This window comes from Carica papaya, chromosome 1 (genome assembly GCF_054855325.1).
Source record: "Carica papaya isolate Zhongbai chromosome 1, ASM5485532v1, whole genome shotgun sequence".
Classification (NCBI taxonomy): domain Eukaryota; kingdom Viridiplantae; phylum Streptophyta; class Magnoliopsida; order Brassicales; family Caricaceae; genus Carica; species Carica papaya.
Genome location: NC_142309.1, coordinates 24,434,637 through 24,461,687, shown reverse-complemented (window position 1 = coordinate 24,461,687; position 27,051 = coordinate 24,434,637). Strand labels below are relative to the sequence as shown.

Below are 27,051 nucleotides of genomic sequence, written 5' to 3'. Positions count from 1 at the left end.
ATGTGTGTATATACATATACCCACTTTTTCAGAAAAGACATGTATAGTTTATTAGGGAAATTATTAATGCAAATGAATTGGGCATTTATAGTTGGTGGGTCATCAAAATCAAAAGAATACGAAGAGTTGGCTCTAAAAGCAAAATTCGCCAGAAAAGAACAATTCTGATGTGACTGGGAAATTAATGGGATGCCCATAATTACACCTTCAATTTTACAACATAAACTAATTCTTCCTTCCATTATTCTTATTGGATCAAAAAATCACAAAGAAAAAAATTACTGGTGCGATTGCCTAACTTAGTCTTGTGTGCTTTGAGCAGTCCTGTTCCCATGGTGTCTAATTTCTACGTATACATGTGTATGTATATATGGATGGGATTTAGTGGAGATGTGAGTCGAGGTGTATAATTAGAAAAATAGTATGTGGGGAAGAATAGAAATGCAAATTATGGGGTGTAGTTTGGAGGGGGACCAGCTCATGTTGACCAGGACGTTAATATTTAGGGATGGCAACAAACCTACAAAAACAAATTGAAATGGACCACACCCACATGCCATGCGCATTCCCCTATTTATATTCTTTCTTCCACTTCTCTCCGCCCCATCCCTCTCTGTTTTCCTCCTCCTCCTTCTTCTTCTTCTTCTTCTTCTTCTTCTTCTTCTACTCTCATATGCGTGCATATATACATGCATACATACACGTATCTTTCAATGATGACATTTTCAAACTTAGAATCATTAACTTTATTTTTTTAAAAAATATTATATTATTCGAGCTAATATGAATATAACTTTTTTTTTTTTTTGTTTTTATATTTAGAGATGATTTATAACATTGTCATTAATTGTATTCATATGATATTAATATGTCATAAGTGATGTATAGACGCATCATAAATCACTAATGGAAATGGAATCTGAGCTCCAGGAAAAAGAAGGCAAGGCCCACTGCGACAGAAAAGGCCGAACTGGGTAGACAACTACTCTGCATCTCCATAGCTTGCTGTCCCCTTTATCATCTGAACTCCCAACAGAATCTCCTTTTCATATAAAATTATCTTTGTACTACATCCTTATAATCATTACATACATACATTTCCATTTACTACCCGTAATAATGAAATGGGTTAAAGTTAAATTTATGCCATTAAATAGATTAATGTTGGGTCTTATATAAAAATAAATAAAACTTAATTTCACAAGCTTTTTCTTGTTATATTAAATGAATTTGAATACTATAATGAACAGTTTCTCTCAATAATCACATTTTTGAATTGAGTTATATTACTAAATTGCGTATATATGACAGAGAAATCAATCGCCTGTACATCTCAGTTTGTTTACCAATAAAATTCCAAATATGACCTTACCGTCTACCTTACTACAAGCAAGAACTTATTGATAATTATGCATTTGTAATTATCTTCTTTCGCTGTAAATGATTTGAGACAGAAAACCCCATATGCCATATCACTATTTTTTCCACCCTGTCATGGAGAGACGGCTAGAGAAGGAACTAGAGGTGTGGTTGGCGATTTGTTGTTTTGTAAAAGGATAAGCAATAGGAAAATTAAAAATCTTACAAAAACAAAAGTTGTGGCTGCAATTTGTCTATCAAATTTGCTCTGTCCCCACTCTGTTAACCAATCCTCTTCACTCACTCGCCCAAGCTCATCTCTCCCTTCCTCCTCCTTAATCGTCTTTGTGGTATATGAACCTAATTAATCCCACAAATTATGAAAACATGTTTTTGAAAAAATTCCATAAATCCGGAAATAAACAATAAATAAATACTCCAAAAAGCAAGAGTAAATGATGCTTATCGCCTAACACTCTCCACCCATACGATAATTCTCAAAAGTTGAACAGTAGTACCCCGTATGTAGGCAAAAAGCTACCAACATAGAAAAAGATAAGTTTTTAATACGTATTATCTTTGTGGGTTCTGATTTACTTACAGCAATTTCAGGTTAAGTGAGGGACGAGGGCAGGGTATATTAGGGGAGAGATAAAAAGTGGGCGTTTTTTGGTATTTGGGAGGTGAGCTCTGGAGATGTCAGGTGGTGGGTGTAGCATAGTCTGGTTCAGGAGAGATCTAAGGGTTGAAGATAACCCAGCACTCGCAGCTGGCGTGAGGGCCGGTGCCGTCGTTGCTGTGTTTGTATGGGCTCCGGAGGAAGAAGATCATTACTATCCAGGAAGGGTCTCTAGATGGTGGCTGAAGCAGAGCTTGGCTCATCTTGATTCTTCCTTGAGAAGCCTCGGTACTCATCTCATCACCAAGAGATCTACTGACAGTGTCTCTTCTCTGATTGAGGTTCTTAAAGCCACCGGTGCTACCCAGCTCTTCTTCAACCACTTGTATGGTCAGTTGCTCTATCTTCTTTCTTTATTTTGTCTCTTATACACATACATATATATAATATTTTCATGCATGGGTTTTGAGCATCATGTCGATTGACCTTGAGGATATTGTTTTTACTTCGTTGCTGTTGTCCCTTTTGGATTGTCTTTGTTTTTTAATCTAGTTCCTTTCTTTTATGTAGTGCTTGGTATTTGATGAAATATAATATTGCAAAATACTCTGAATTAATAACCGTTACTTGTTCTGCTTTTTAGAAATTGGAAATCTAAATGTTTGATCAATTGTATAGGAAAGTGGGCTTTGTATTCTACATAATCCCGGGACGTCTAGGAAGCTTATTTTGAAGTGGTTTTGCTGTTAGTGCTATGCAGAATTATGAGTGTCTGTGTTTTTTAAGCATAGGATTGAGTTGAAGAATTCTCTTTTTTCTTTAGTTGGTTCTACTGGAGGAACATATTTTAGTCTTGTTTTTCAAGGAGGTTTCTTCTTTGTGTATCTCATTCTTGTATATATCATCCCCATTACATTGGAAGACAAAGAAAGTCAGTTTGCATTTAGATTCTAATGGGAATTTGTTGTTTTACAGATCCCCTGTCTCTGGTTAGGGATCATCGGGCAAAGGAGGTGTTAACTGCACAAGGAATAACAGTTCGTTCTTTTAATGCCGATTTACTATATGAGCCATGGGATGTTACTGATGCACAAGGACGCCCATTCACAACCTTTGACGTCTTCTGGGAAAGATGCCTTAGTATGCCTTATGACCCGGATGCCCCACTTCTCCCACCTAAAAGAATTATTTCAGGTTTGTTTTTTTTCCCCCAATTTAGTTACTGTTTTTGCTACTTCCTCTTCTCTTTCTCTCTGTTTCTTGTTTTCATCGTATGGGGTACCTGGGTGGAGCTGTTCTAAGGTCTAATTGTACTTGCTTAATGGCTAGCTTCAGCCTTAAGGACAATGTATAGTTTATTGAAATGTTAACATTAGGTGGAGAACAAACTCTAAATCATGCATAAAATATGAGTTTGATTTCTATTGGAATACTCAATCTCGTCTTGAAAGATCCAACATTTAGAATTCCGGGCTCTTCCATTGTTCTTTGACAACATATGTATTTTTTGCTGCAAGTAACTTATATCTATTGATTCTGTCAATATCCAAGCTTCTTTTGAACATTGCCTCAATGTTGCAGGTGATGTATCTAGATGCGTTTCAGACACTTTGGTGTTTGAAGATGAATCAGAGAAGGGAAGTAATGCTCTTCTTGCTCGAGCATGGTCACCTGGGTGGAGCAATGCTGATAAGGCTCTAACAACATTCATTAATGGACCATTAATTGAGTACTCCAAGAATAGGAGAAAGGCTGATAGTGCCACCACCTCGTTCCTTTCTCCACACTTGCATTTTGGGGAGGTAAGTGTTAGAAAAGTATTCCATCTGATCCGCATCAAACAAGTTCAATGGGCCAATGAAGGGAATAAGGCTGGTGAAGATAGTGTTAATTTGTTTCTTAAATCAATTGGCCTTAGAGAATACTCAAGATACATGAGTTTTAACCATCCTTACAGTCATGAAAGGCCTCTTCTTGGGCACCTTAAGTTCTTCCCATGGGTTCTTGATGAAGGCTATTTTAAGGCTTGGAGACAAGGAAGAACTGGATATCCATTAGTGGATGCTGGCATGAGGGAACTGTGGGCCACTGGTTGGCTTCATGATCGTATAAGAGTAGTTGTTTCTAGCTTCTTTGTAAAAGTCCTACAGCTTCCATGGAGATGGGGAATGAAGTATTTCTGGGATACCCTCTTAGATGCAGATCTTGAGAGTGATGCTCTTGGTTGGCAGTATATATCTGGTACTCTCCCTGATGGCCGTGAATTTGATCGCATAGATAATCCACAGGTTTGGCCAATGATAATTATTTCAATGCAGTTTGGTTCTGTTACTCAATGGTTCGGACATGCCTGTCAAGTATGCCTGCAGATTCTCTAATTAATTTGATAAAAAACGAATTTTAGGTGTAGATTTTGTTCATTGTTAGTCCGGCAATCTTGCTTGACCTCTTTGCTATCTGAAGATTAAAGGCACAACCTTCTAAATCGAACACATTCTTCTGTAAATAATTGATTAATGCTCATGAATTTACCCCCAAGCCAATTCCTCTTCCTACTCTGGGACAATAGCCTTGGCTGCCTTAGGTTAAACCACAACTTCTGAACTTGTGTTGTGCACTACTAAGCATACCCTTAATTGCCTTATTCACATTTTCTTCTCTTTATTAGTTTGTTTTCTCCATGCAAAGGAAAAACTGAAAAAAAAAGAAAATATTCAACTGAAATTGTGATTTTTCTTAATTTACTGAATCTATTGTATCAGACTCAAGATTTCGTGTAGAGTACAGATTGAAAATTGTTCTCATTCAGTTATTGATCTCATACAGTTTGAAGGTTACAAGTTTGATCCTGATGGAGAATATGTAAGGCGGTGGCTCCCTGAACTTGCCAGACTTCCAACTGAATGGATACACCACCCATGGAATGCGCCAGAATCCGTACTTCAGGCTGCTGGAATTGAGTTGGGATCAAATTATCCCCTCCCAATTGTTGGGATAGATGCAGCAAAAGGTAGGTTGCAAGAAGCACTTTCAGAAATGTGGCAGCATGAAGCAGCTTCAAGAGCTGCAATTGAGAATGGAACTGAGGAAGGGCTTGGAGACTCTTCTGAATCAACACCAATTGCGTTCCCTCAGGACATACAGATGGAGGAAAACCATGAACCTGTGAGGAACAACCAGCTTCCTGCTGCAATTCGACGTTATGAGGATCAGATGGTTCCCAGCATTACTTCTTCTTTGTTGAGAGTAGAAGAGGAAGAATCTTCTTTGGATCTTCAAAATTCAGTGGCAGATAGCAGGGCAGAAGTTCCACGGAATGTAAACATGATTGTAAGTGATCAAAATGAAGACCTAAGGAGGGATGCACTAAATCAAGAAATTCCTCAGACAAATCGTAACAACAATTCTTTGCCACAATTTAATATCCAGTTTGGGATTGTAAATCCTGAAGATTCAACAGCAGAATCTTCTAGTAGTAGTAGTAGAAGAGAGAGGGATGGGGGTGTGGTCCCAGTTTGGTCTCCTCCAGCTTCCAGTTACTCGGAGCAGTTTGTAGGTGAGGAAAATGGGATTGGGACGAGTTCTTCATACTTGCAAAGGCATCCGCAGTCTCACCAAATAATGAACTGGAGAAGGCTTTCGCAAACTGGGTAAGAACTCATGGAGACCATGAAACAAAAACAGTTCTTTTTCTAGTTCACCTTGGATTGGTGTTCTGAAGTTGTGGATCTATTTATATAACATGCCTCCGTGTAAAGTTGTATATAAGCCAAGAATTCTCATATGGAATTGAACAGCTGTCTTTTTTCTATATGCCCTACTGCTTTCTTTTATAAGTGATCAGCAAGTTTGATATGATAGTTTACTGAAAGTAAGATAGCTTTTTTTTGTTCTACTGAGTAAAGCGTGCTGCTTTCATTTCTGAGGTATGAATTAGTCTTTGTCATTTTAAACTTGAGACTTATATAATCTTTTGTTAACAGGTGACAAAAGACAAATGTGGAGACTGAACATTTTACCAGTCATGTTATGACAGATGAAGAGACAGGAGACGGGGAGTGCATCGATGGTTGATCCTTAGACCAGAGGGATTATGAATTGTTGCTCTCTCTCTCTCTCTATATATATATATATATTGTCTAAAATCTTCTCCCTTCACTGGTCTAACATGATCAGCAGTTGACTTCCTATCAAACTAAGGTTACGTATGAAAAATGGAAACTGGTAGAGGCAGCTGATCGGCTCTCTTTTTCTCTTGTTTCCCTTTTTTGTATCATATGCATAGATTTGGTGTATAGGATTCCATTGTTCTGATAAGGAGGTGAGATGAAGGCTTATGCCAAGGAAATGATTGTGCTTTTCTGTAGTCTGCTAATAAACCCTGGATTGTACTTATTAAATTAACTAATTAGGCAGATATTTTACTGTAGATATCATACTTCTCCATGTTTCTTTACTGATTTTACAATTTGAATTTTGATACAAATTTTCCTAATCAGAATCTTGGGGCCAACTCCATCGCAAATTTCTTAGACTGCATAGTTGATATTTCCATCCGACTGACTATGTGTTTACATGTATATATGTCATAAGTATATATATATATATATATATATATATTTTTCACCCAAAAAAAAATATTTATAATAATTGTAAATGGGTTTTAAAATTTAACTTTATCAAAATAGGTTATAAAATTAATATTTTGTGAATATGATAATTTCATTTTAAATCTCTACAATTTAACCATGAACGTGTTTTCATCTTTCTTTAATGGCTGAAGCTCCCATGTCATTGTCTCAGGTTCTTTTCTTATGGGTTCAAATCAAGGTATATCATTGTAACTTGCTGACGTGTATATATATATACATATATAAGTTTATATGAATAAATAAATTGTTATATATTTCTTATAGCACGTCTCTGTCACCTAAACTTCTAATCAATGGAAGAATCACCTTTCAAGTCTTTGACCTTGGATATGTCATCATATATTTATTTTATTTTGTTAATATATTTATAATTTTATTACATATTTTTGGCACTGTGACTCTAATAATGTATAAATAATTTTTTATCTGTTGTAACTTTTTATACATTCTCATATATATATATATATATAGATTTAATTTCTTTTCTTTTTTTTTCCCTGATGTTACAACCAAATTGATAAACTTTTTTTTACGTAAGGTGTGTATAAAGCACTTATTTTGAGCTTTACTTTATCTCAAAGTATCCATTGCCTCTACACATTTAATTTCTCTTTTATATTTTTTATACATTCATATGTTATTATTAAAATATTGTATTACATGTGTTATTCTAAAAATATTATTTTAATATTATAGATATTACTTAATTAATAAAATTTATCAATTTAAAAAACTTCATTTTCACACTCCAATTACCACTTATAAATAAAATCACTACATACTACAGCCAAAATTGATATATATATATATATATTGTTTTTTTTTATAATATCAATTGTATAAATTTAATTAAACTCAATTTAAAAAAAATTAATAATAAAACCCAAAAATATAAGATTTTTATGTAGAAAACTTTCTAGAAAAAAGAATTATGAGTTGAATTTCAAATCAAGTTCACTATAAAAAAAAATTAATAAATACAAACTAACAATTTTAAGTTAGTCAAAAATTTGGATTCTATAATCAAGACGAACCCAAATTATTTTCCTAGTCAAGACCTTAAAAATCTACCTTTTGTAAAGAAATTCTGAAGAAATCATTTTTAAAAATATTTTTGAATAATAAATACTCCTTAATTTCTGAAAATACCCAAAGAAAATTTAATCAAAGAAACGAAAAAAAGAACCGTAACCTTTTCTTTTAATTCTCACGCACCCAAAGAAATATATAAGATTTGTATCCCTTAACAAAATGGGAATCCCCTTGCCATTTCCCTTCATTTGAGTAATCGGTCAGGTATCAATACATTCATGCACGAGCTTACGCAAAGAATCTCAGACGACGTCTGAGCAGTCGTTTTGATATTAAATAGAATCTCAGACAACGTTTCCATCTAATCTGCCAAGATTTAACAATGGCGGTTAGATCAATCAATTTTTCCGATAACTATTTGATATTGAAACAACAAGAGGTGAGTCTGGTTGCCCTCGTTCGCATGTTATGGCGGTCGGAACTGGAGGAAATATCAGCAGTAGAGTACCCGGAAGAGAATAAGGAGGAGAATCTGAAACACCGAAGAGTTATAATCGAGTCTCTGCTGATTCAGAAGCTTATTCAATCCATTGCCAAACCCTTGGCATGGTTTGGCTCAACCTTGGAGACATGGCTCAACCTCTTGTCTTCCAATCAAAACTTGCTCATGCTCTTCCTCAATGGCTTACGAGGTCAGTAGATATATGTGTGTGTATCGTCACTTCTCATATATATCCTCCATTATTTATTGAGAAATAAAATATAAATTTGCTAAATCTCACTTCCGATCTCTTTATGACCCATAGAGCTCGGATATTTATAATATTTAGACTTATCATTAATTATAAAACGACGTTAATACTAGACTGATGAACACGATATAAACCTAATTAATAATGGCATATTGTTTGAATAATAACTAATTATTTAAAAATAAATTATTACTAAAAGATATATATATAGAATATTAGATCAACAGCTTCTTAGCTACACAGACAATACTTTCTTCATTCGTGAAATATTGTAGGTTCAAACTGATTATATGTTATTGTGTCCTCTCTTTTGGAGAAAAGAATGTATTATAATTAATATATATTTATTATTTAATTAATAAAATATATAAATTTTAATTAAAAAAATAAATAGGATATAATTCTATAATACCTTATAAATTAATTAATATCAATAAAAATATTATTATTTTAAATAATAATAACAATATTATTCCTATGTATTTTTTTCTACGTTTAAAAAAAAATTATATATATATATATATAAATATCCTTTATATCTTATAAAAATCCATGCATGTAGATGAATATGTTATTTATTTGTACTTCACTGCAATTCATTCCAAAGGATTAATTTGAGTTTATATATGTTTGTAGGTCAAGTTACTATACCAGATAAGGAATCAAAGAAGTTCTCATCATTTATTGGAAATTTAGATCCGCGTGTAAAACTAAATGAAACCATTAAATATGGAGATAATAGATATTATCCAACACTCTGCATGATGGCTTCTAAAATTTCATATGAGAATCAAGCTTTTGTCGAAACAACTATTAAAAATTACTGGAAGGTAAATAACACATTACACATATACATACACATAAAAATGCATAAACACAACACACACACATTAATTTGCATATTTTAAATCTTATATTAATTATCTAACCATTACAGATGGAGTTAATAGATATTGGAAACTTTCATTTTTGGAATGGTAAGACAAAGTAATTTTTCACCAAGATTATTTTTTGTTTAAATAATATACAAATTATGATGTAAAAATGTATATATATTTATGTATATGTGTATAAATATATGTATAGATTATCAAGAAAAAAATACAACATAAGCATTTATGTTTCGTTTGAAAACTCAAAAAGCTGACACAATAGTGATAACATTTAGAGGCACAGAGGTATTCAGTGCGGATGATTGGTGCACTGATTTTGACATCTCTTGGTACGAATTATATGGTAACATAAAGATTCATGGAGGTTTCATGAAAGCTCTTGGCTTAGTAAAAGACCAAGGTTGGCCGAAGAACATTAAACGTAACAATAACCAATTATTGGCTTATTATTCAATAAGAGACAAATTAAAGGAAATATTGGGATCAGACAGAGATGAGAAAACAAAGTTTATGTTGACTGGTCATAGTTTGGGCGGGGCACTTGCAATTTTATTCACAACAATTTTAGGGTTTCACGAAGAAAATGATTTGCTAAAGAGATTGGAAGGAGTTTACACATTTGGGCAGCCTAGGGTTGGGGATAAAGAGTTGAAGATTTTTATGGAGGAGTTGTTACACAAGTATAATTTTAAGTATTTAAGGTTTATATATTCTAATGATCTAATTCCTAAGTTGCCGGCGGATGACTCAACATTTTTGTTCAAGCATTTTGGGACTTGTCTTTACTACAACAGTTTTTACAAAGGAGAGGTAAATGAATTCCTATTAATACATGAAGTTGTATAAATTTTTATAGAGAATAATTTATAGTATAACATAGTACATAAAAATCTCCACAAAATATATGTTATAATTATTTGAATATATATATATATATACACACACGCAGATCTTGGAAGGAGAACGGAACAAGAATGAGCCTTGGCTATTGGCAACCATACCGAGGATGGTGAATGCCCTATGGGAGCTAATTAGAAGCTTCATCTTACCATACAAAAAGGGATCAGAGTATACAGAAACTTGGCTACTCAGGCTGGTTAGATTTGTAGGGCTTGCTGTCCCCTGCATGGCTGATCATAATCCCCATGATTATGTCAACTTAACTCGACTTGGATCAACCCATGTATATCAACATATATTTTGACTCCAAATTTGTACAATATATACATGTATAAATAGTGTAACATCTTTGATATGCAGATTAATGCGTGCACTGAAGTATTGTTTTGTAATTGATTTTTTTTTTTTAAATAATTTTTAAAGAAATAAACCCATAATAATTATGAGGTCTTTCAATTTGGCTATATATATATATATATATCAAATTAATTGTAGTGTGTTTGTGTGTGTCAAATCGGCGGCTGGGTCAAATGGCGGTCGTCAATACGTACAATCATAAATTACTCCCACTCTACCACAGGGGATTCTGTTCCCCTATGAATTTCTTTTTAATTGCTAATTATCAACTTCTAGACAAATGGACCTCTATGAAGCTTTTATTGGGTAGCATGCCACATCTATACCGTACAACTGGATAATCCAATGTAACTATTTATCATAAATTTATGTTTTATTTTATAAAATAATGACGACTTTATTACTAAATAAAATTATTAAAAACTAGAATATCAAAGGTAAAATTAAGGGAGTGCAAAATTTAGTCTAGCCTGAAAATTTTGATTGGACTGAAGTGCAAAATCTGGTCCAACCCCAAGAAAATTGTATCGGACCGAAGCCGGCCGGTCTGCAAGTCCTCTTAACGCACATTCCAGCCTTTCTCTTTTTTTCATCTTTGATGAAGATATCAAGGAGCAAAGAGACCCGAGAGAGAGGCTCAGTGGTTCCCCATATATATAAGTATAGATATAGGTTATTCTGTGTATAAATAAAGATAACTAAATTGCGGTGGGGATATATATACACACACACACATATATGGGGCAGTATGTGCATATATCATTTTGATATTTTATTAAGTTTTAATAAAAATTAAAAAAAATAATAGTAATAGGGCTTCGGGGGGGTTATATATAGGACAATGTGTGTGTAACTTTATATTTACTAATCTTTCATTAAGATTTAATTTCAGACAGATTGGGCCGGTCCAATCAAACCAATTTGGGTTTTGACCAATCCACAACCCTATTAAGTACTTGTGTTCTATTTTTGTTTTGGACTTTTTTTTTCTTTTTAAAAAAGGCATGACCAATTGAGTGTGCACTAAAAGTCTAAAGAACAGAAAAGGCATGAGAGAGCTGTACTAGAGCAAGTGGGGAGGAGAACCCATTAAGTTATATAAAAAACCGCAAAGTCAACAGAGAAGAAGTCTGCCCTTTTGGCAGCCTTCTCTCTCTCCCTCTTAAACGGTTACAAAATCATCCATCCTTCTCTCTCTCTCTCTCTCTCTCTCTCTCTGTTTATTTTCTTCTTTATAAAAACATTTCAGATGTTCTTCTCTCCTCTTGCTTCTCTCTCTGTATTTGTTTATGATTTCTCCATTCAATTGCTTGTGCAAACTGAAGAATCCGCTAGCCAAAATATTAAATCAACTGCAATTGGGAGCAAATACCTCAACACCATCACCCGCCACCTATAACTACACCACCGCCTACTTCGTAGACAATTTCTTCATCCCTTAATTCGATCAAGAACGATTGATAACAGGTAATTCTATACTACCCACTTCTTGTTTTCACTCGTCCTCCCACCCCGCCGCTTGTGGTTTTGAGGGGGTTTTAGGGTTGGACTTTTTGAAGGGTTCCTAGGTGTTGATCGGTTCTGTTTTTCCATGGGACAGATTTTGAATTTGAGGTGGTAGGATGATTTTGGAATTTGGATTTCAGGCGATTACAACTTGTGGGTATTGATAATATAGTTCAACAAATTTGAGTTGTTGAAGAATTTTTTGCTTCTATGGATCGGTTATGCTGCTTTAATTCTCAGGTGCAGTAATTCTTTTACTCTTTCTTGTCTTTTTGTGCCTTCTGGTGTTCTGTAGTCATTCTAACCCTTTATGATGTTCTATTTTTGTTTCCATGGTGTTGTCACTTGAAGAGTTTACTGGTTTATGAAACAGAGCAACTGTATAGTTTAGAATTATTACTGTTCTATTTTCATATTTTTTGTGGTCTTTTATGTTTGTTTTAGTAGGACTTTGTGAGCTTTGGATCAGTTTGAAATTAATTGTTTGATTATGGTGAGACTGTAGTTGGAGAATTCTTTTGTTTACCGAAAGGAGTTTGATATTTTTGAGTCTTGTTTATAGATGGGTAATTATCTTGTAATAAGGTTCCTGTGTGATTTTAATGAATGTCTTTGTTGAATTGGAGCCTGGTGTAGTATCGCTTTTTGGGAGAAAGCTGCTTCTGAGATTTATCCACTCTGCCATTGGATTACTTTCAGGACTGTGTGAAAGATTTCTTTTTGGAGGGGGGGAAGGAAGCAATTCTCTGAGGTTATAAAACCTAGAGGTTGTGCTCTGCTAGTGCTAAATAATTATGCAACAAATGAAACAAAATTGCACGGGTAATGGGGTTTATACAAGTTAATTGCATATGATATTACAATTTCCATGTCCAAAGAGTAAGAAATCGCTGGGATGTTACCATGATATTCTTGTTTTCTTCATTTAATTCTTTTTAAGGATATTCCAGTGCCACAAAATGAATATTTGGACTAATTTGGATGCTTCATTTGTTCCAGAAGCTTTTCCTGATATTGTATATAGGGGCTTATATAGAATATTACAATTTCCATGTCTTGAGAATTAGAAACCACTGACATGTTACCATGATATTCTTGTTTTCTTCATTTAGTTTTGTTTTTTTACGATGTTCCAGTTTCACACAATAAACATTTTAACTGATTTGGATGCTTCATTTGTCCAGAAGCTTTGCTGATGTTGCATATAGGGGCTTATAGTTGCAAATATTTCTTGTTTTTTTCTACATGTTTACTTTCATGTGGACAAAGGTAAGCTAAGTTTTTTTAATCTTACCTTATTAAAGAAATTTTACCTTGTAGTTTGTTGGAGGACAATCATCTTCTAGCTCTGGTAAGGGAAAAAGCCATGAGGGTGAAATCAAGTATGGTTTTTGTCTGGTAAAAGGAAAGGCTAATCATCCAATGGAGGATTATCATGTCGCGAAGTTTGTGAACGTTCATGGTCATGAGTTAGGCCTCTTTGCTATTTATGATGGTCATTTGGGAGATAGTGTACCTGCCTTCCTACAGAAGCATTTATTCTCCAATATCCTAAAAGAGGTGGGATGTATTCACGTAATGGATAATTACAGGTTTTTTTCTGGTTTGGCTTTGTAGTAAATTTGGACATCTACTTATTTTCCCATTTCTATCATTCTAGGACGAGTTTTGGGTTGATCCAAACAGATCCATCTTAAAAGCCTACGAGAGGACAGACCAGGCAATTCTCTCAAATAGTGCTGACTTGGGCCGTGGTGGCTCTACAGCTGTAACTGCAATTCTGATTAATGGAAGAAGGTTATGGGTAGCAAATGTTGGAGATTCCCGTGCAGTTCTTTCAAGAGGAGGTCAGGCAATACAGATGAGCATTGATCACGAGCCCAATAGTGAACGAGGCATCATCGAGAACAAGGGCGGCTTTGTCTCAAACATGCCAGGTTTTTAGATGTTGTCCTTTGTTAAGAAGTTAATTTTCCTCATACTTATTGGCTTTAAGTCATTGATATGACTGATGTTCCTTTGAAATGATTGATCTGTTGCTATCTGGTGATCCTCCTCTTAATAGAATGCCATTTATCGGTTTCCACTTTGTCTGGATATAGTACTTCTGAAAGTCAGCTTTTCCACCTCAAAAGAATTTTGTTTTATTTTAACCAGAGCTTATAATGTGTTAACATTGTGAAGGACAATGTGACCGGCAGATTAGAATGGTCGATTATTCTGTTGGTTAGATTCTTTTTTTCCAAGTAACCTTGTCAATCCACTCTCTGCATTTGGATATGCTATAGAGAGTCTTTTCCAGTGAATCATTTGTATGTAATTTGTTCAGTTCAATTAGAATTATCGTTCTGTTTGCTTTCATAAAACTCTTATCTCACTTTGTCGTTATCCTGATCAAAATTGTTATAATTGTATCAGTTTCCCATACTAATATCAGATGCTTTTTGTTGTACGATACAAACTGAGAAAAAAGGATATTCACCTAAAAATCTTCTTAGGCATTAAGGTGTTTGATGATTGGACAATTGTTTTTAGAGCACTAGGAACTTTTAAAAGGAAAGGAAGAAAATTGCATGCATCACCTTAAATCTTCAGATGCATAAATTATTATTAACCAACAGAAAGTGGATATTCTGTTTGTAGGCAGAGTTCCTTGAATTTCTGCTTAGGCTATGGTCATATTCAATCATTGACTTGGGTTTCGGGGGAAGTTTGCTAGGATGAGAGATAGGGGCATTGATTCTTGACTTCCCACTTGCCATAGTGGAAATTTTTTGTTTGTTTTAGAACCATGGTATCTAGCACAGCCATTAAGTGGAGCGAGTGGCTGGCTGTATGTCATCAAATGGTTAGGACTAGTAATCCTTGGAGTTTTTTTGTGTGTATTTCCAATGAATGATTGAATATGCTCAAACTACATATTTCGCTCTATATGATCTCCTTGCTAATTTGTATCCCTCTTAAAGTAGCAAAGGATGGAAAAACAACCTTTATCCTAAAGTAGATTTTTTTCCCCTGAAATTTTTTGTTCTGTTGATAACTCCGATAGGGCAGTATGAGATGAATATAGGCTGAGGAGGTTTCTTATTCGGTCGGGAAATTGGGGAGGTTTCTTATTCGGTGAGGAAATTGGTGAAGTGTTTGATGCTTTTTGCTGCCTGGACTAATCTATCTTGGGGTGCTTTCCGTGAACATTTCCTCCTTTAGGTCTCTATAGCCAGCAATATGGTTTGGCATGTACCTCGTGGATTTGCTAAATATACAAAATAGACTTGTGCGTATGGATCCTTAATAGCAATATGGATCCTTAATAGCAATATGGATCCTTAATAGGAATTAGGTCTCTATAGCCAGTAATATTGTTGCTTTTCTATTTGCAAAACCTTATGCTGCTCAACTTTCTGGCTGATATCATGCTTGGTTCTCATGATGCTGTTTTTGTATCTTTATCAGGAGATGTCCCTCGAGTTAATGGGCAGCTGGCAGTTTCTCGTGCTTTTGGGGACAAGAGCCTTAAATCACATTTGAGATCAGATCCAGACATACAAGATACTGACATAAGTAGCAACATAGATATTCTAATACTTGCAAGTGACGGTCTTTGGAAGGTAAATAAATTTTAACATCAAATGTCTTCTCCTTACAATACCGATGGTGCTTACCTAGGAATAAATCCATGAAAATGCCTCTTTTTTGTGTGGTTAAACTAGGTGATGGCTAACCAAGAGGCTGTTGACATTGCAAGAAAGTGCAAAGACCCTCAGAAGGCAGCTAAGCAGTTAACAGCCGAAGCCTTGAAGAGAGACAGTAAAGATGATATATCATGTGTGGTGGTTAGATTTAGGGGATGAAAACTTACATAAACACAATGCTCTTGACATGCGTTATATACTTGAAATAAGAGTTCCTTTACACGGGATGGATATTGGTGAAGTAGAACAACAAAAACAAATACCTGGTCGGTGTGATCCTCTAAATTATGCAGGAATTGGGATTTTGGCCATGAACAGAGGAGGAGAGAGAGTTAACCCCCCTGTAAATTGGTTTTTATTAATTAGGTTTTGGTGTTTGATATTGTTTGATTTCTTTATGAAAGTGAATTAGGAAGCGGATGTATATGTTTTCTTTTGCTACATTGTCACATCTGTGTGCAGATGAAGAATGTGGCTTTGATTGTGATTGGAGATGGTTTTTCTGTCACTGCTTTTTCTTGAATCAGGTTGGTAATGCTTGTTATATCCATCATCATAGTTATTTCTGGTTAACATTCCAGGACACCCAATACATACATATATATATATATATATATGTGCGTGTGTCTGTGCTGGAGAAAGATCCACGAGACGAATTTCAGATTCTTGGGAATGGCTTGCTTATATATAAAAGATTTAGGATGCGTTTTATTGTGATTTGGTAAAACCGTAACGGTTCTTTTTGAGAGGAACCTAACAAATATATACCTTGAAAATTATTGAATAAATTTTACAGTAAGTAGAATATTAGTTATAATAATAACCTACAAAAGTACGAAGTTTAACTTGAAATTTACCCAAAACGTTTTTGTTGTATAGAATTGAATTATAATTTTTATTATTATGTAAATTTTATTTTTATCTTAATTTCACATCTAAAAAATTTTTTTATCAGAAGTAAAATTAATTCAAACATAGAAAATGCTGGCCCAGCTCAGAATGGAAAAGATCGTGGAAATGGAACGCGGCCCAGCTCGCCAGCTAGCGTTAGTCAGTCTGTCTCGCTATAATTCTTTTTAGGGTTTTCTTTAGCAGGTACTCCGCCGCCTCCGCCCCCCGCCCTTTAACCCTGCATCTCTATATAAAGTTCCCTAGCATCCTATATTTCGTCTCCATCCTCTTGTTTAAGAGGGTTCATCCTCCTCGTCTCAAATTTTCTTACTGTTTTTATGTTCGGTTGTTAATGGTTTTAGCTTATTAAGTGGTGTTGCTATTAAACACAATTGTCTGCCTCTCCTTTCGGCTGCAAGGGTTGAGATCTATGGATCGATTTCTTGCCGGCTTTGTTCTTGGGGCATATATTAGCTTTCCTGTCCAAAGTGGTTAGGGGAAAACTTTCCCATTCAGAGATCGTTTGCTTCTCTGCCTTCCCTCCCTTTGGGTACATTTTTTCTTCTCCGAAACAAAATTTTGGACCTACTTGAGACCTGGATTCAGTCTTTTCTTCCAAATCTTTGAGTTTCTCTTTGCGGTGTTTGGTTTAACTTTGCATTTTTTTTGGATCTGAAACCGATCAGGGGAAAAAAAAGGCCTTGTTCGAAGAAGAGAAATCGTTCTTTCGCGGCACCTTTCAGCCACAAATCAGCCAGAAAAACCCGAAGCTAATCGTTTACAACCAAACAAAAACATGAAAAAAGAAAGTAATTTCAAGACTTACCTTGAATAAATATAATATAGTTGATTGATTAAAATGGTCTTATAAATTTTTATGAATTTCTTTTTTTTTTTTTTTAACGCAATCCAATATGTATTTATCAATTAGTAGGATTTTTCTTTTGAGTTCGGGTTGGTAGAAAGCACCGACATAGTGGAAGAGCTTAGTGCATGAATCAAATTTGGTTCGACTCCAATTCAATATATGTTTGTATTATATATAAATATTATTATGTAGTAAGCATTGATGCAGTTTTGAAAATTGATGAATTCGATATAAACCGAAAATTAAAATAATTTTTAAAATGAAATATAAGTTGTGAAATTAGAAGAATCAGGTGAAAATTATTTAAGATCAAAACTTTCCTACTTGAAATGCATAATGCCAATTGAGCACAACCACATCCAAACATTCTTCTATTAATTACCCACGGTGGGTTTGTTATGTTTATGGTGGCATGTAATTTATTTTTCAGGCATATATATGTATGTATATATGTAACCTTGTTTAGCAAGTCTCTGCATTGAGTCCATTAAGAAACAGAACAGAAATAATAACTGCATTGAAATAAATATATTACACGTATACATGTATAGACGTGCATTGCATCTGAAGTAAGGAAGTCTCTTGAAAGCTTGCAAGTACTACTAAAAGTATTATCCAAAAGCAGCGTAATGATTTTTTTACGCTTGATGAAAAATTATTTCTTTCTTTCTTTTCGGTGAATTTATAATAATTAAAAAAAAAATGCTTACACGTGGGTTTTTTAGTGGTAAGAATTTTTCAGGTTTGTTAAATTTTTTTTTTTTTTTTTTGTTTTTTCCTCCTACGCGAAACTAATATTATCCATTCTAAAAATTTTACTGATAAAAAGTATATTTTAAAATAAATTAATGACAATGAAAATATACACACGGAATGTAGATTGAACTCACAATTTTTACAGAAATAGATAAAATTACTCAATCAGAGAATACATAATATGTTATCTTTACTCATGACATGTAACGTGGTTTTAATAAATGGGACTGTGAGAGAAACCAGAGCTTTAAATAAAACCTTCTTGTTTAAAATACGGAAAGACATTGAACTAAAGTCCACTTCAATTTAATACGCCCTCCCAACTAACCAGTACTGTCAACTATTGAATTGAGCCCCTTTTTTTTAACTCTATTTCTCCCAAAAACCAAAGCAAATTAAATATTTTCTTTTTAAACCACGTGAACACCCATCACATTTACAGCTTGTAACTCTCCATTCATTATTCTTCACTGTGCGCTGATTCTTCCAGGCTCCTCACCGGTTATCGTCCATCACTTGATTAACTCCCTCAAAATACCCTCTTCATCTCCCTGCCTTCTTACTCGTTGTATTATATTCCGAGAACATGAACTGATCAAGGTGTTATTTTCTGTTTCTTTCTCACTCAAAGCAGAGAACTTTACTAATGACAAGGTGTTTTATAAGCTTCGCCGGAGCCAAGACCTGGCGCTACAGATTCGCCTTCACCAAAGCCGGGCTCCGGTCCTCCTTCACTGACCTCAAAGATGGCACCATCATGCACTGCTGGGTGCCCGCGAACCGAAAAGAGTCCAAACAGGATCTTCTGCTGATTCACGGGCTGGGCGCCAATGCATTGTGGAACTGGGGCGACCTGGTGCCCCTCCTGACTCCTCACTTCAACGTGTACGTACCGGATCTCCTCTTCTTTGGAGAGTCGTTCACAACTCGAGAGGAGCGGACAGAGTCGTTCCAGGCGCAGTGCGTGATGCGGGTAATGGAGGCCCACTCGGTGAGGAGGCTAAGCCTTGTCGGGCTGAGCTATGGTGGATTCGTCGGCTACAGCATGGCAGCACAATTTAGGGAGGCGGTGGAGAGGGTGGTGATATGCTGCGCCGCGGTGTGCATGGAAGAGAAGGACTTGAGGGAAGAGACTTTCAAAGTGTCTGATGTGGAGGAGGCTGCCCGCATTTTGGTGCCACAGACTACTGATAAACTCAAAGAGTTGCTGGCTTACACTTTCTTTCGACCCCCACCTCTCGGACTGCTGCCTTCTTGCTTGCTCAATGATTTAATTGATGTAAGACATTTAACACAACACATGCTGTCTACTTTATCCACTATTGCATGTATATATCCTTACTGGCCTAGCAAGAACCTCGATGCTATATTTACAAGAAATTTAATGGGTACATATTTAAACCAATTCGTATGAGATTTTGACGTTTTTCAAACAAATGTTCTTGCGTCTTAGTCACTACGTCTGTTGGTTATATGGACAGGAATTCTGCAGTGAGTACGTAGACGAGAAAAGAGAGTTGGTCCGAGCTATCCCAAAAGATAGAAAGTTGGAGGATCTTCCAAAGATCACTCAGGTTTCAGGAATTCTTTTCTCTTTGTTTTCTCTAGATTTATTTACAGATTTTCCTCATAAACAAATTATTATAATGATTTTTTTGAGGCAGCCAACGCTGATCTTATGGGGAGAACATGATCAAGTTTTTCCTGTAGAGTTCGCCTACAGGTTAAAGAGGTTGGTAAATTTAATCTAATGCTTCATTTGAAATTGAAATTTGACAATCTAAAATGGGCATTACTTGGGATTGAAATACAGGCATTTGGGAGATAACGCTCATCTAACGCTCATCAAGAAGGCCGGCCATGCCTTCAATGTCGAGAAGCCCAATGAATATTACAAGCTTTTGAAGCATTTCCTAGTTGATTTGCAGCAGCCTCCTACTGCGAGTTGCGAGCCCCCATCCAAACCATAAATCATCTTCTTTTGGAAATCCATTTTTATCCACCTCTTTTTCTGGCGCCATCTTTTGTTGTTAGAGAAATTTAACTTGTTTCACGAGTTATTCATCAACTAATCGACCCTTCCTCTATTTTAATTCTGCAATGGTTAAATAATACTGTCCAACATAAATAATTGCTGTATAATATTAATAATCTACTACCCATTGTAATGAACATTCATTACCACAAAAATGTCAACAAATTCTAAGCAGATAACTCAAAGACATTATATACACTTGGAATTATACAATTTCCGTAAGTTTTAGCTGCTGTCCAGGCCATCAAAGAAAATCAATAAGAAAAAGTTGATCGTCCTTCATTAGAGAATACTTATTCAGTAATTTTAAGAACTAATGAAGTTAGTAAGCCTTTTTTTTTTTATGCCTTTCCTAAATTTCCTTAAAACAAGCAGTAGAGCCAATAGAGAATAAAGCAATCTAGCTAGGCCAAGTTAGTTTGAAAGAAGTGAAGTGCTTAATCTATTAAGTTATCTTTATGCGAGAAGAGGCTCTGTCCCATTGAGGTCTTTCCCTAGGAAGTCAAAATCTCATGGGTAGATCTAACTATGGCCATAAAGTACCAAACTATGCTCGAGGGCTATCTTTTTTATATATAGATTGTGAGTGGAGGCCCTATCCTCTTGTGTGCTAAATTTTTTATGAGTATTAAGTTCCCGTCAGGGATCAATATGGTACCTTCTCAATCTTGTAATGATTGAATACCCATAATATGACTTGAAAGAATATTTTGGTTAACCAATATCTGGAATCTGGAAATTAACAGACATGCATATGATCAAATACACAAAAAGAAGCATATAACGAATCTGAATTCAGTCTCAAATATTTTAGTTTTCAGCAGAAAACAAAAAGAAAAAATCAATGGCATAACAGAAACAGATGATGATTATAATAGTAGCTGATTCAATTATGTCCGGAACAAGAGAAAACAGGGATACTGGTACTGAGGAAACATTGCTAAACAAATAAATACAGGCAACTGGTCACAAACCCATCCTATTACTAAAAACCAGGTCACAAATCCATCCGACCACTACAACAAAGGTCGCCCTCTGGCAGGCTCTCCAAAGCCAGTCCTAAAAGATTGCTCTTGTTTTACACCAATCAACTCTGCAAAATTCAATGCCAGTTAATCTTTATGATTTATGCTAAAACTATCTTTGGCCAAAAGTTTGTAAACAATAAAAAAGGAAAAGGAAAGGAAAAAGAAAATTCATTTTTAAAGTAAAATAAATTGAATGTTTTTTTTTTTTTTTTTTGTTTAGATAGCTAAAAGAGTGAAAAGGTAGAGAAAAGAAATTACTGTTCTAATATTTTGTTTGGTTTAGTATTGTAAAGGAAATAAATTTTGTTAATATGCATCTAAGGATACAATGGAAAGATTTGTTTTAAAAGTTTTTAAGTCCTTTTCTTTTTCTTTCATTTTCTTTCCTTACTTTTTCCCATTTTGGAGGAATGGAAAAGTTAGTTCTAGGCAAAGTGGAGGAGATGTTTGCCATCCCTTCCCTCTGTTTACTAATTTGTATTCTTTATCCAAACAAATAAAAAGTTGGTGAACATTCCCGCAATTCAAACATAGTCTAAAAGACGGGTAAATTATCCAGCAAGTTAAAGTTGATACATACCCAAAAAGAATTAATAAAAACTAATAAAAATAACATTCTAGTCATTTTTCTTTTCTTCTGTGGGCCAAGGGGAAGGGGGAAGGGGGAAAGGGGGTAGTGTGTGTGATTTGTCAATGTCCAACAATAGAACCACAAAAATTTTTGTCCAACTAAACAAAAAATGAAAGACATATTTAACTTCTTACCTCGGCTTGAAGTTCATCACCTTTAGATTGTTCCCCTACAAAACCAGATGAATTTTGAAAGAAAGAATGCATCAGCGGCTATAACCATTAAATTATGCAAATTACAGAAAGAAAGCCAGCAAGAAATTGCAGGAGGCGTCCAGCCCACTTCAGGGTTTTTCACTTAGTGGGCGCTTGGGACAGCTGTAACTTATGTTGTGAGTTTCAAAAATACTGTTAAAATAGTTATTTACTAAAAACAATTTTTTTTAAAGGTTGTTTGGTGTTTATAGTATAAATAGGTCTATAAATCGCTACTACTTTGAAAAAGTAAATCTTGTATGTTTGGTGAAAATGGTTTTTGAGATTTCAAGTATAAATTTTTAGTAAAAGCCAAAACTATTTTCCAAAAGTAACACATTGTAACTTTTGTATTTAATCTTGTCAAAGGCATATTTTAGTTTTAACTTTTGCCAAAAGCACTTTGAAATTTTACCTGTTTGGTTGCAAAAAGTAAAGACACAAAAACCAAACCCAAAAACCAGCCAAACAGGGCTTTTGTTATAGAACATAAAGCTAAACCAGTTAATGGGGGCAATGTAATGCTAAGCTAAATTGCATATACATTCAAGTTTCACATAGAATAACATCTCCATAGCACATATAAAACTCCACTTTTATGGGTCCATCGTAGATCAGAAGACAAACACTCTTCTTTACTTTTAGATTTGAAAATACAAATTATTTGTTATTGGCTATTTTAGCAATGGAATTCTTTCAAGTTTACTCGTCTCGGTGTATCCATAAAACTTTGGGAAAATCTCAAAGTATGCAAAAAAAAAAAGAAAAAAAAAGATTAACTATTTACCAAACTACAGATGTTTCAAAAATATTCACCAATTTTTTACTAAAATAGACAGACCAAGTATATTTTTCACCACTTCATATTGACTGCTTAAGTTGAAGGCATATGAGATTGTAACAACCAAAACAGGATACGTGTCACTGACTCAATCTGTCACAAGTGCCCACTCACCACAGACTTCACACAAACAGTGTTGATAAGCTGACAATGGCACAACAAATCAACTCTACGAAAATCATAATAAGTATCACAAAATCAATCTATCACAAGCAAGTATCAGCTTATCACAAACTTGACAAGAACACTGTCCATACGCTTAACACTAGTACTAACAGATCAACATTGTGATGATCAATCTATTAGATCAATTATTACAACGTCAATCTACCATCAACTTGACCAATACAGAAGTAGAAAGAATATCCACAATTTGTTTTTTTTTTTTTTTTGCTCATTTTCATACTTTTCTATTGGTGATCACTTAGAAGAATAAATTAATAGCTATCACCAGTCAACTGATGAAACTCAGGATCTGACCATTCACTATATAATGTCATAATAAAAACATATCCCAACTACCAAACCAATGTGAAAACTGCTGAAATATGTTCATCTCTTCTATAGGATGGATACTATCCTCATTCCTAAATCCCCTGAGCTTTTAGCATAAGATGAAAACAATATCCATCTTACGAAGTATTTAGCTAGTGAAGTTAGATTTCTTAAATTCATCAACACAATTTTAAAGTCAACCCAAGATAATTAGCCAACCAAGCATGAGAGAGATAGAAGAGAGGTTACCACCCTCATCTGGCAGATCTGAGGTCCACAAGGTGAGATTATCCCTAAGAAGCTGCATAATAAGGGTGCTGTCCTTGTAGGATTCTTCGTTAAGGCTATCAAGTTCTGCAATTGCCTCATCAAATGCTTGTTTAGCCAGGTGGCAAGCTCTGCACAACAAGTTTACATGAGAAGGAACAGCAATGAATACTTGAGCTCATCCAGTACTGACACAACCAAACAGAATGCATCCACAAGTTATAGTTAGTATCTGGATAAATCACCCTTGATTACAAGAAATCCAGCAAGTAAAGCATTCTTGTGCGCTAACTAAAATGCACACGTGCAAATGTTTATGGCGGCACATGCACAGCCATGCATTCAAGTGCTTTTGTGTGTGCGTGTGCGTGTGTGCGTGTGCGTGTGTGCGTGTGTGTGTGTGCATGTGCGTGTGCGTGTGTGCGTGTGTGTGTATGCGTGTGCGTGTGTGCGTGTGTGTGTGTGTGTGTATGCGTGTGCGTGTGTGCGTGTGTGTGTGTGTGCGTGTGTGTGTGTGTGTGAGAGAGAGAGAGAGAGAGAGATTAACCTCTCAGGAGAGTTTAGGATTTCATAGTAGAAAACAGAAAAGTTCAAAGCCAGACCAAGTCTGATAGGATGTGTGGGAGGCAAATCTGAGGTTGCTGTAGCTGTAGCAGCCTACAATTAAACAGCACAAGTAAAAGGTAGCATTTTAATTTCTAAGTAGCCAGAAAATCAAATGATCGTGAAAAAAATGCAAAAGAGGAACTACAGCAACCTCGTAAGCCTTAAGTGACTGATCTGCAGCTTCTTTACGATCATTGCCTGTTTTAAACTCTGCCAAATAGCGAAAGTAATCTCCTTTCCTGTAATCACAAGAAATTTGAGTTTAATCTTCTATTAGAACCAAGAAGTGGAAAGATAGAAATGACAGAAACCATAGGCGGAGGAGACAAAAAGGAATACCTTCTCGGACTACTAGATTCATGCAACATAAGTGAAAATAGACTCATCATGTTCCTATGCTTATTCCCATAATCCCACTATGTGACATTGGACTGCAAAATTCTTGTGGGAGACAAAATTCAACTTGTCCAAAGTATAATTACTTACTGAAAGTACTACGCCTAAGAACAGATTCTTTCAAATATCATCTTATGATTAAGAATACATGAATTTGGAAACGTAAACTTAAAAAGATCAAAAAAGTACGAGGGAACTCACATCTTATAGTAAAAAACAGTTGATTCTCCTGTCGAGGATGATGGAATTAAATGGTTATCAATGACAGACAATATATCATTGCAGATCCTCGAAAGCTCATCTTCTACCCTATGCCTGTAATCCTTTATCCTTTTCACATTCTGCTCATTCCCCTTGGCCTCCTCTTTCTGTTCAATTGAAGACAATATCCGCCATGAAGCCCTTCTTGCCCCAATCACATTTTTATATCCAACAGATACCAGATTCCTCTCCTCAACAGTTAGTTCCACATCCAACTTAGCTACTTTCTTCATTGCTTCAACCATCTCTGCAGGAAGTGCAATTTCCAAGTAAACCATCAAACCCAACATAAAGATGAACTTGACTCCTCCAGTAAAATAAGGAGTTAATCATGTCTCACTCCTCCTCAGAAAACGCAAATCATCCTATTCTAACTTTATGACATCAGATGATATAACGTCTAATCTGCTGCCTTGAACCACACATGAAATTATATTATGGACCAGAAAAGCTAACCAAGAACAATTCATAAGATAAAAACATACAAACACATTAAAATTTACAATTTTAATAACTTCATATGGACTTCAAAATAAAAGCAGAATGGACACAGACCCAAACCTAAAAAGGGCTATCTTGATTTTTCTTTATTATTTGTTTAACGAATCAGGCTATTATGGAATTACATTATATCAATCAGAAGATAGAAACCGAATCAATCGAAAACAGAAACAAGAAAAATGTTGTCATTCTCAACTTCCCCCCTTCTTTTCACGGATCATGTCAAGATCCGACAACTGCATTAAAATACAAACCCAGCATTCTTGACGACAGTAGTAATGTGCTTATTAGTCACCATGTCAAGAAATCACACCAGGAACATGAAAACATATATATATATATATATGAATAAGCACTACAAATACAAACTAAAAAAATTAATCAATTTGATGGAGCCCTAGATGAAAAGTGCTGGAAATGCTTATTACTCTGAAAAGCAGAACGAATCCATCAGACTAACAAACGGTTAAAAGATCAAGAAATACGTTATCGTGAATTGAAGACTCCGATCCATGAATCAAGGAAAAACTAAAAACCAGAAAAAATATATATATATCTCCGTCCACGAACTTCTGGGGAAATGAAAAATTAGAGATCCACAAACACGCTCTATAGATTTATTAAAAGCTTACCATCGTATCTCTCGGCTTGCTCAGCAAGTCTTGCCAAGTACACCTGTTGCTCTCTCTCCTTCTCCATCACCACCCTCTCTCTCTCTCTCTCTCTCTCTCTCTCTTGTCTATATGCTTTGCAGGCCTGGGTGAGCTTTGGTGGACAAGGTAATAACTGCTGGTATTAGATATGAAACGGAGGTTGGGAATGAGCCGTTGGATGCGGTTAGAGGGTACGATCAACGGTTTAAATAAGCTTGGGGTATTGAGAACCCTTTAATATTTTGATGACGAATCTAAACCGTTAGATGGCATTTGGTGGTCATCTGGACCACGATGTTGACCGCAACAACCATGGACTTTTTGTTTGATTGTTTCATTGATAGTGACATGAGTGGGCACCACTTTTCCTTTTGTCCATCTATTTGTTGAATTTTAAATAAAACTACCTTCTTCTCCTTTTTTAACATAATAAGAAAATAGCAAAAGAGAAAAAGTAAAAGAAAGTTGGATTAAAAATGGAAATTAGTTAAGTTTATAAAAAAAAAAATACTTTTATAAAAATAAATTGAAAAGAAAATATATAAATTTTATACTTTTCGTAAATTTAGATTTAATTTAAAAATGAAAAATAAATTATTAAATTAATATAAATTGATATTCTAGAAAATGTGGAATATGCATTGCTTAAATTTCACCCAAAAAAAATATATATATCATATTATTTTTTATTATACTTTTTAGTATTAAGTGTGAATTTGTAAACAAAAGGCCTGTGTTGTTCGGCTCAGTCAGGCTCAACTATAGAACCAGGCGGGCCCATTTAAAAACGCCGGAAAGACTTGGAATTTCCGGTTTTAGTACTATGGAACCCGGCGGCCCACAGTGCAGTTTTTATTTATTGTGAA

General features: G+C 35.0%; 4 protein-coding genes and 1 pseudogene across 12 annotated transcripts; 4 read left to right on the top strand and 1 right to left on the bottom strand.

Annotated features, from left to right (window-relative positions):
- The first annotated feature begins 1,670 nt into the window (after positions 1-1,670).
- On the top strand, positions 1,671-6,409 carry CRY1 (cryptochrome 1). 2 transcript variants are annotated; one of them, XM_022044932.2, is made up of 5 exons: positions 1,674-2,368; positions 2,954-3,172; positions 3,560-4,266; positions 4,805-5,628; positions 5,962-6,409. In XM_022044932.2, exons 1-5 carry the CDS (start codon positions 2,056-2,058, stop codon positions 5,963-5,965), a joined length of 2,067 nt encoding a protein of 688 aa, XP_021900624.1. In that variant the 5' UTR covers positions 1,674-2,055; the 3' UTR covers positions 5,966-6,409. The 2 variants fall into 2 exon arrangements, with proteins under 2 accessions (XP_021900625.1, XP_021900624.1); XM_022044933.2 differs by lacking the exon at positions 5,962-6,409 and having other exon boundaries at positions 1,671-2,368; positions 4,805-5,632.
- A 1,491-nt stretch (positions 6,410-7,900) lies between these two features.
- LOC110816738 (triacylglycerol lipase OBL1-like) lies at positions 7,901-10,588 on the top strand (annotated as a pseudogene). The gene is made up of 5 exons (XR_015821200.1): positions 7,901-8,354; positions 9,051-9,244; positions 9,352-9,391; positions 9,501-10,117; positions 10,257-10,588. The product of XR_015821200.1 is annotated as a triacylglycerol lipase OBL1-like (transcript).
- A 1,093-nt stretch (positions 10,589-11,681) lies between these two features.
- Positions 11,682-16,270, top strand: LOC110816761 (putative protein phosphatase 2C 10). Of its 3 annotated transcripts, none has more exons than XM_088221677.1 (6): positions 11,682-12,031; positions 12,211-12,310; positions 13,391-13,630; positions 13,731-14,007; positions 15,524-15,678; positions 15,781-16,270. In XM_088221677.1, the coding sequence occupies exons 2-6, from the start codon at positions 12,281-12,283 to the stop codon at positions 15,919-15,921; spliced, it is 843 nt and encodes a 280-aa protein (XP_088077803.1). In that variant the 5' UTR covers positions 11,682-12,031; positions 12,211-12,280; the 3' UTR covers positions 15,922-16,270. The 3 variants fall into 3 exon arrangements, with proteins under 3 accessions (XP_088077803.1, XP_088077802.1, XP_088077804.1); XM_088221676.1 differs by having other exon boundaries at positions 12,165-12,310; XM_088221678.1 differs by lacking the exon at positions 11,682-12,031 and adding an exon at positions 12,770-12,892 and having other exon boundaries at positions 12,166-12,310.
- A 2,325-nt stretch (positions 16,271-18,595) lies between these two features.
- Positions 18,596-20,364, top strand: LOC110816638 (alpha/beta-Hydrolases superfamily protein). Its single transcript, XM_022044903.2, has 4 exons — positions 18,596-19,556; positions 19,759-19,851; positions 19,942-20,009; positions 20,091-20,364. The coding sequence occupies exons 1-4, from the start codon at positions 18,924-18,926 to the stop codon at positions 20,245-20,247; spliced, it is 951 nt and encodes a 316-aa protein (XP_021900595.1). The 5' UTR covers positions 18,596-18,923; the 3' UTR covers positions 20,248-20,364.
- On the bottom strand, positions 20,015-26,327 carry GRF11 (general regulatory factor 11). 5 transcript variants are annotated; one of them, XM_088221672.1, is made up of 7 exons: positions 26,165-26,327; positions 24,972-25,278; positions 24,526-24,613; positions 24,316-24,425; positions 23,751-23,899; positions 22,106-22,140; positions 20,015-20,372 (listed from the first exon to the last, which is right to left on the bottom strand). In XM_088221672.1, exons 1-7 carry the CDS (start codon positions 26,229-26,231, stop codon positions 20,367-20,369), a joined length of 762 nt encoding a protein of 253 aa, XP_088077798.1. In that variant the 5' UTR covers positions 26,232-26,327; the 3' UTR covers positions 20,015-20,366. The 5 variants fall into 5 exon arrangements, with proteins under 5 accessions (XP_088077798.1, XP_088077799.1, XP_021900596.1 ...); XM_088221673.1 differs by having other exon boundaries at positions 23,754-23,899; XM_022044904.2 differs by lacking the exon at positions 20,015-20,372 and adding an exon at positions 21,163-21,405.
- Between the last annotated feature and the right edge of the window lie 724 nt (positions 26,328-27,051).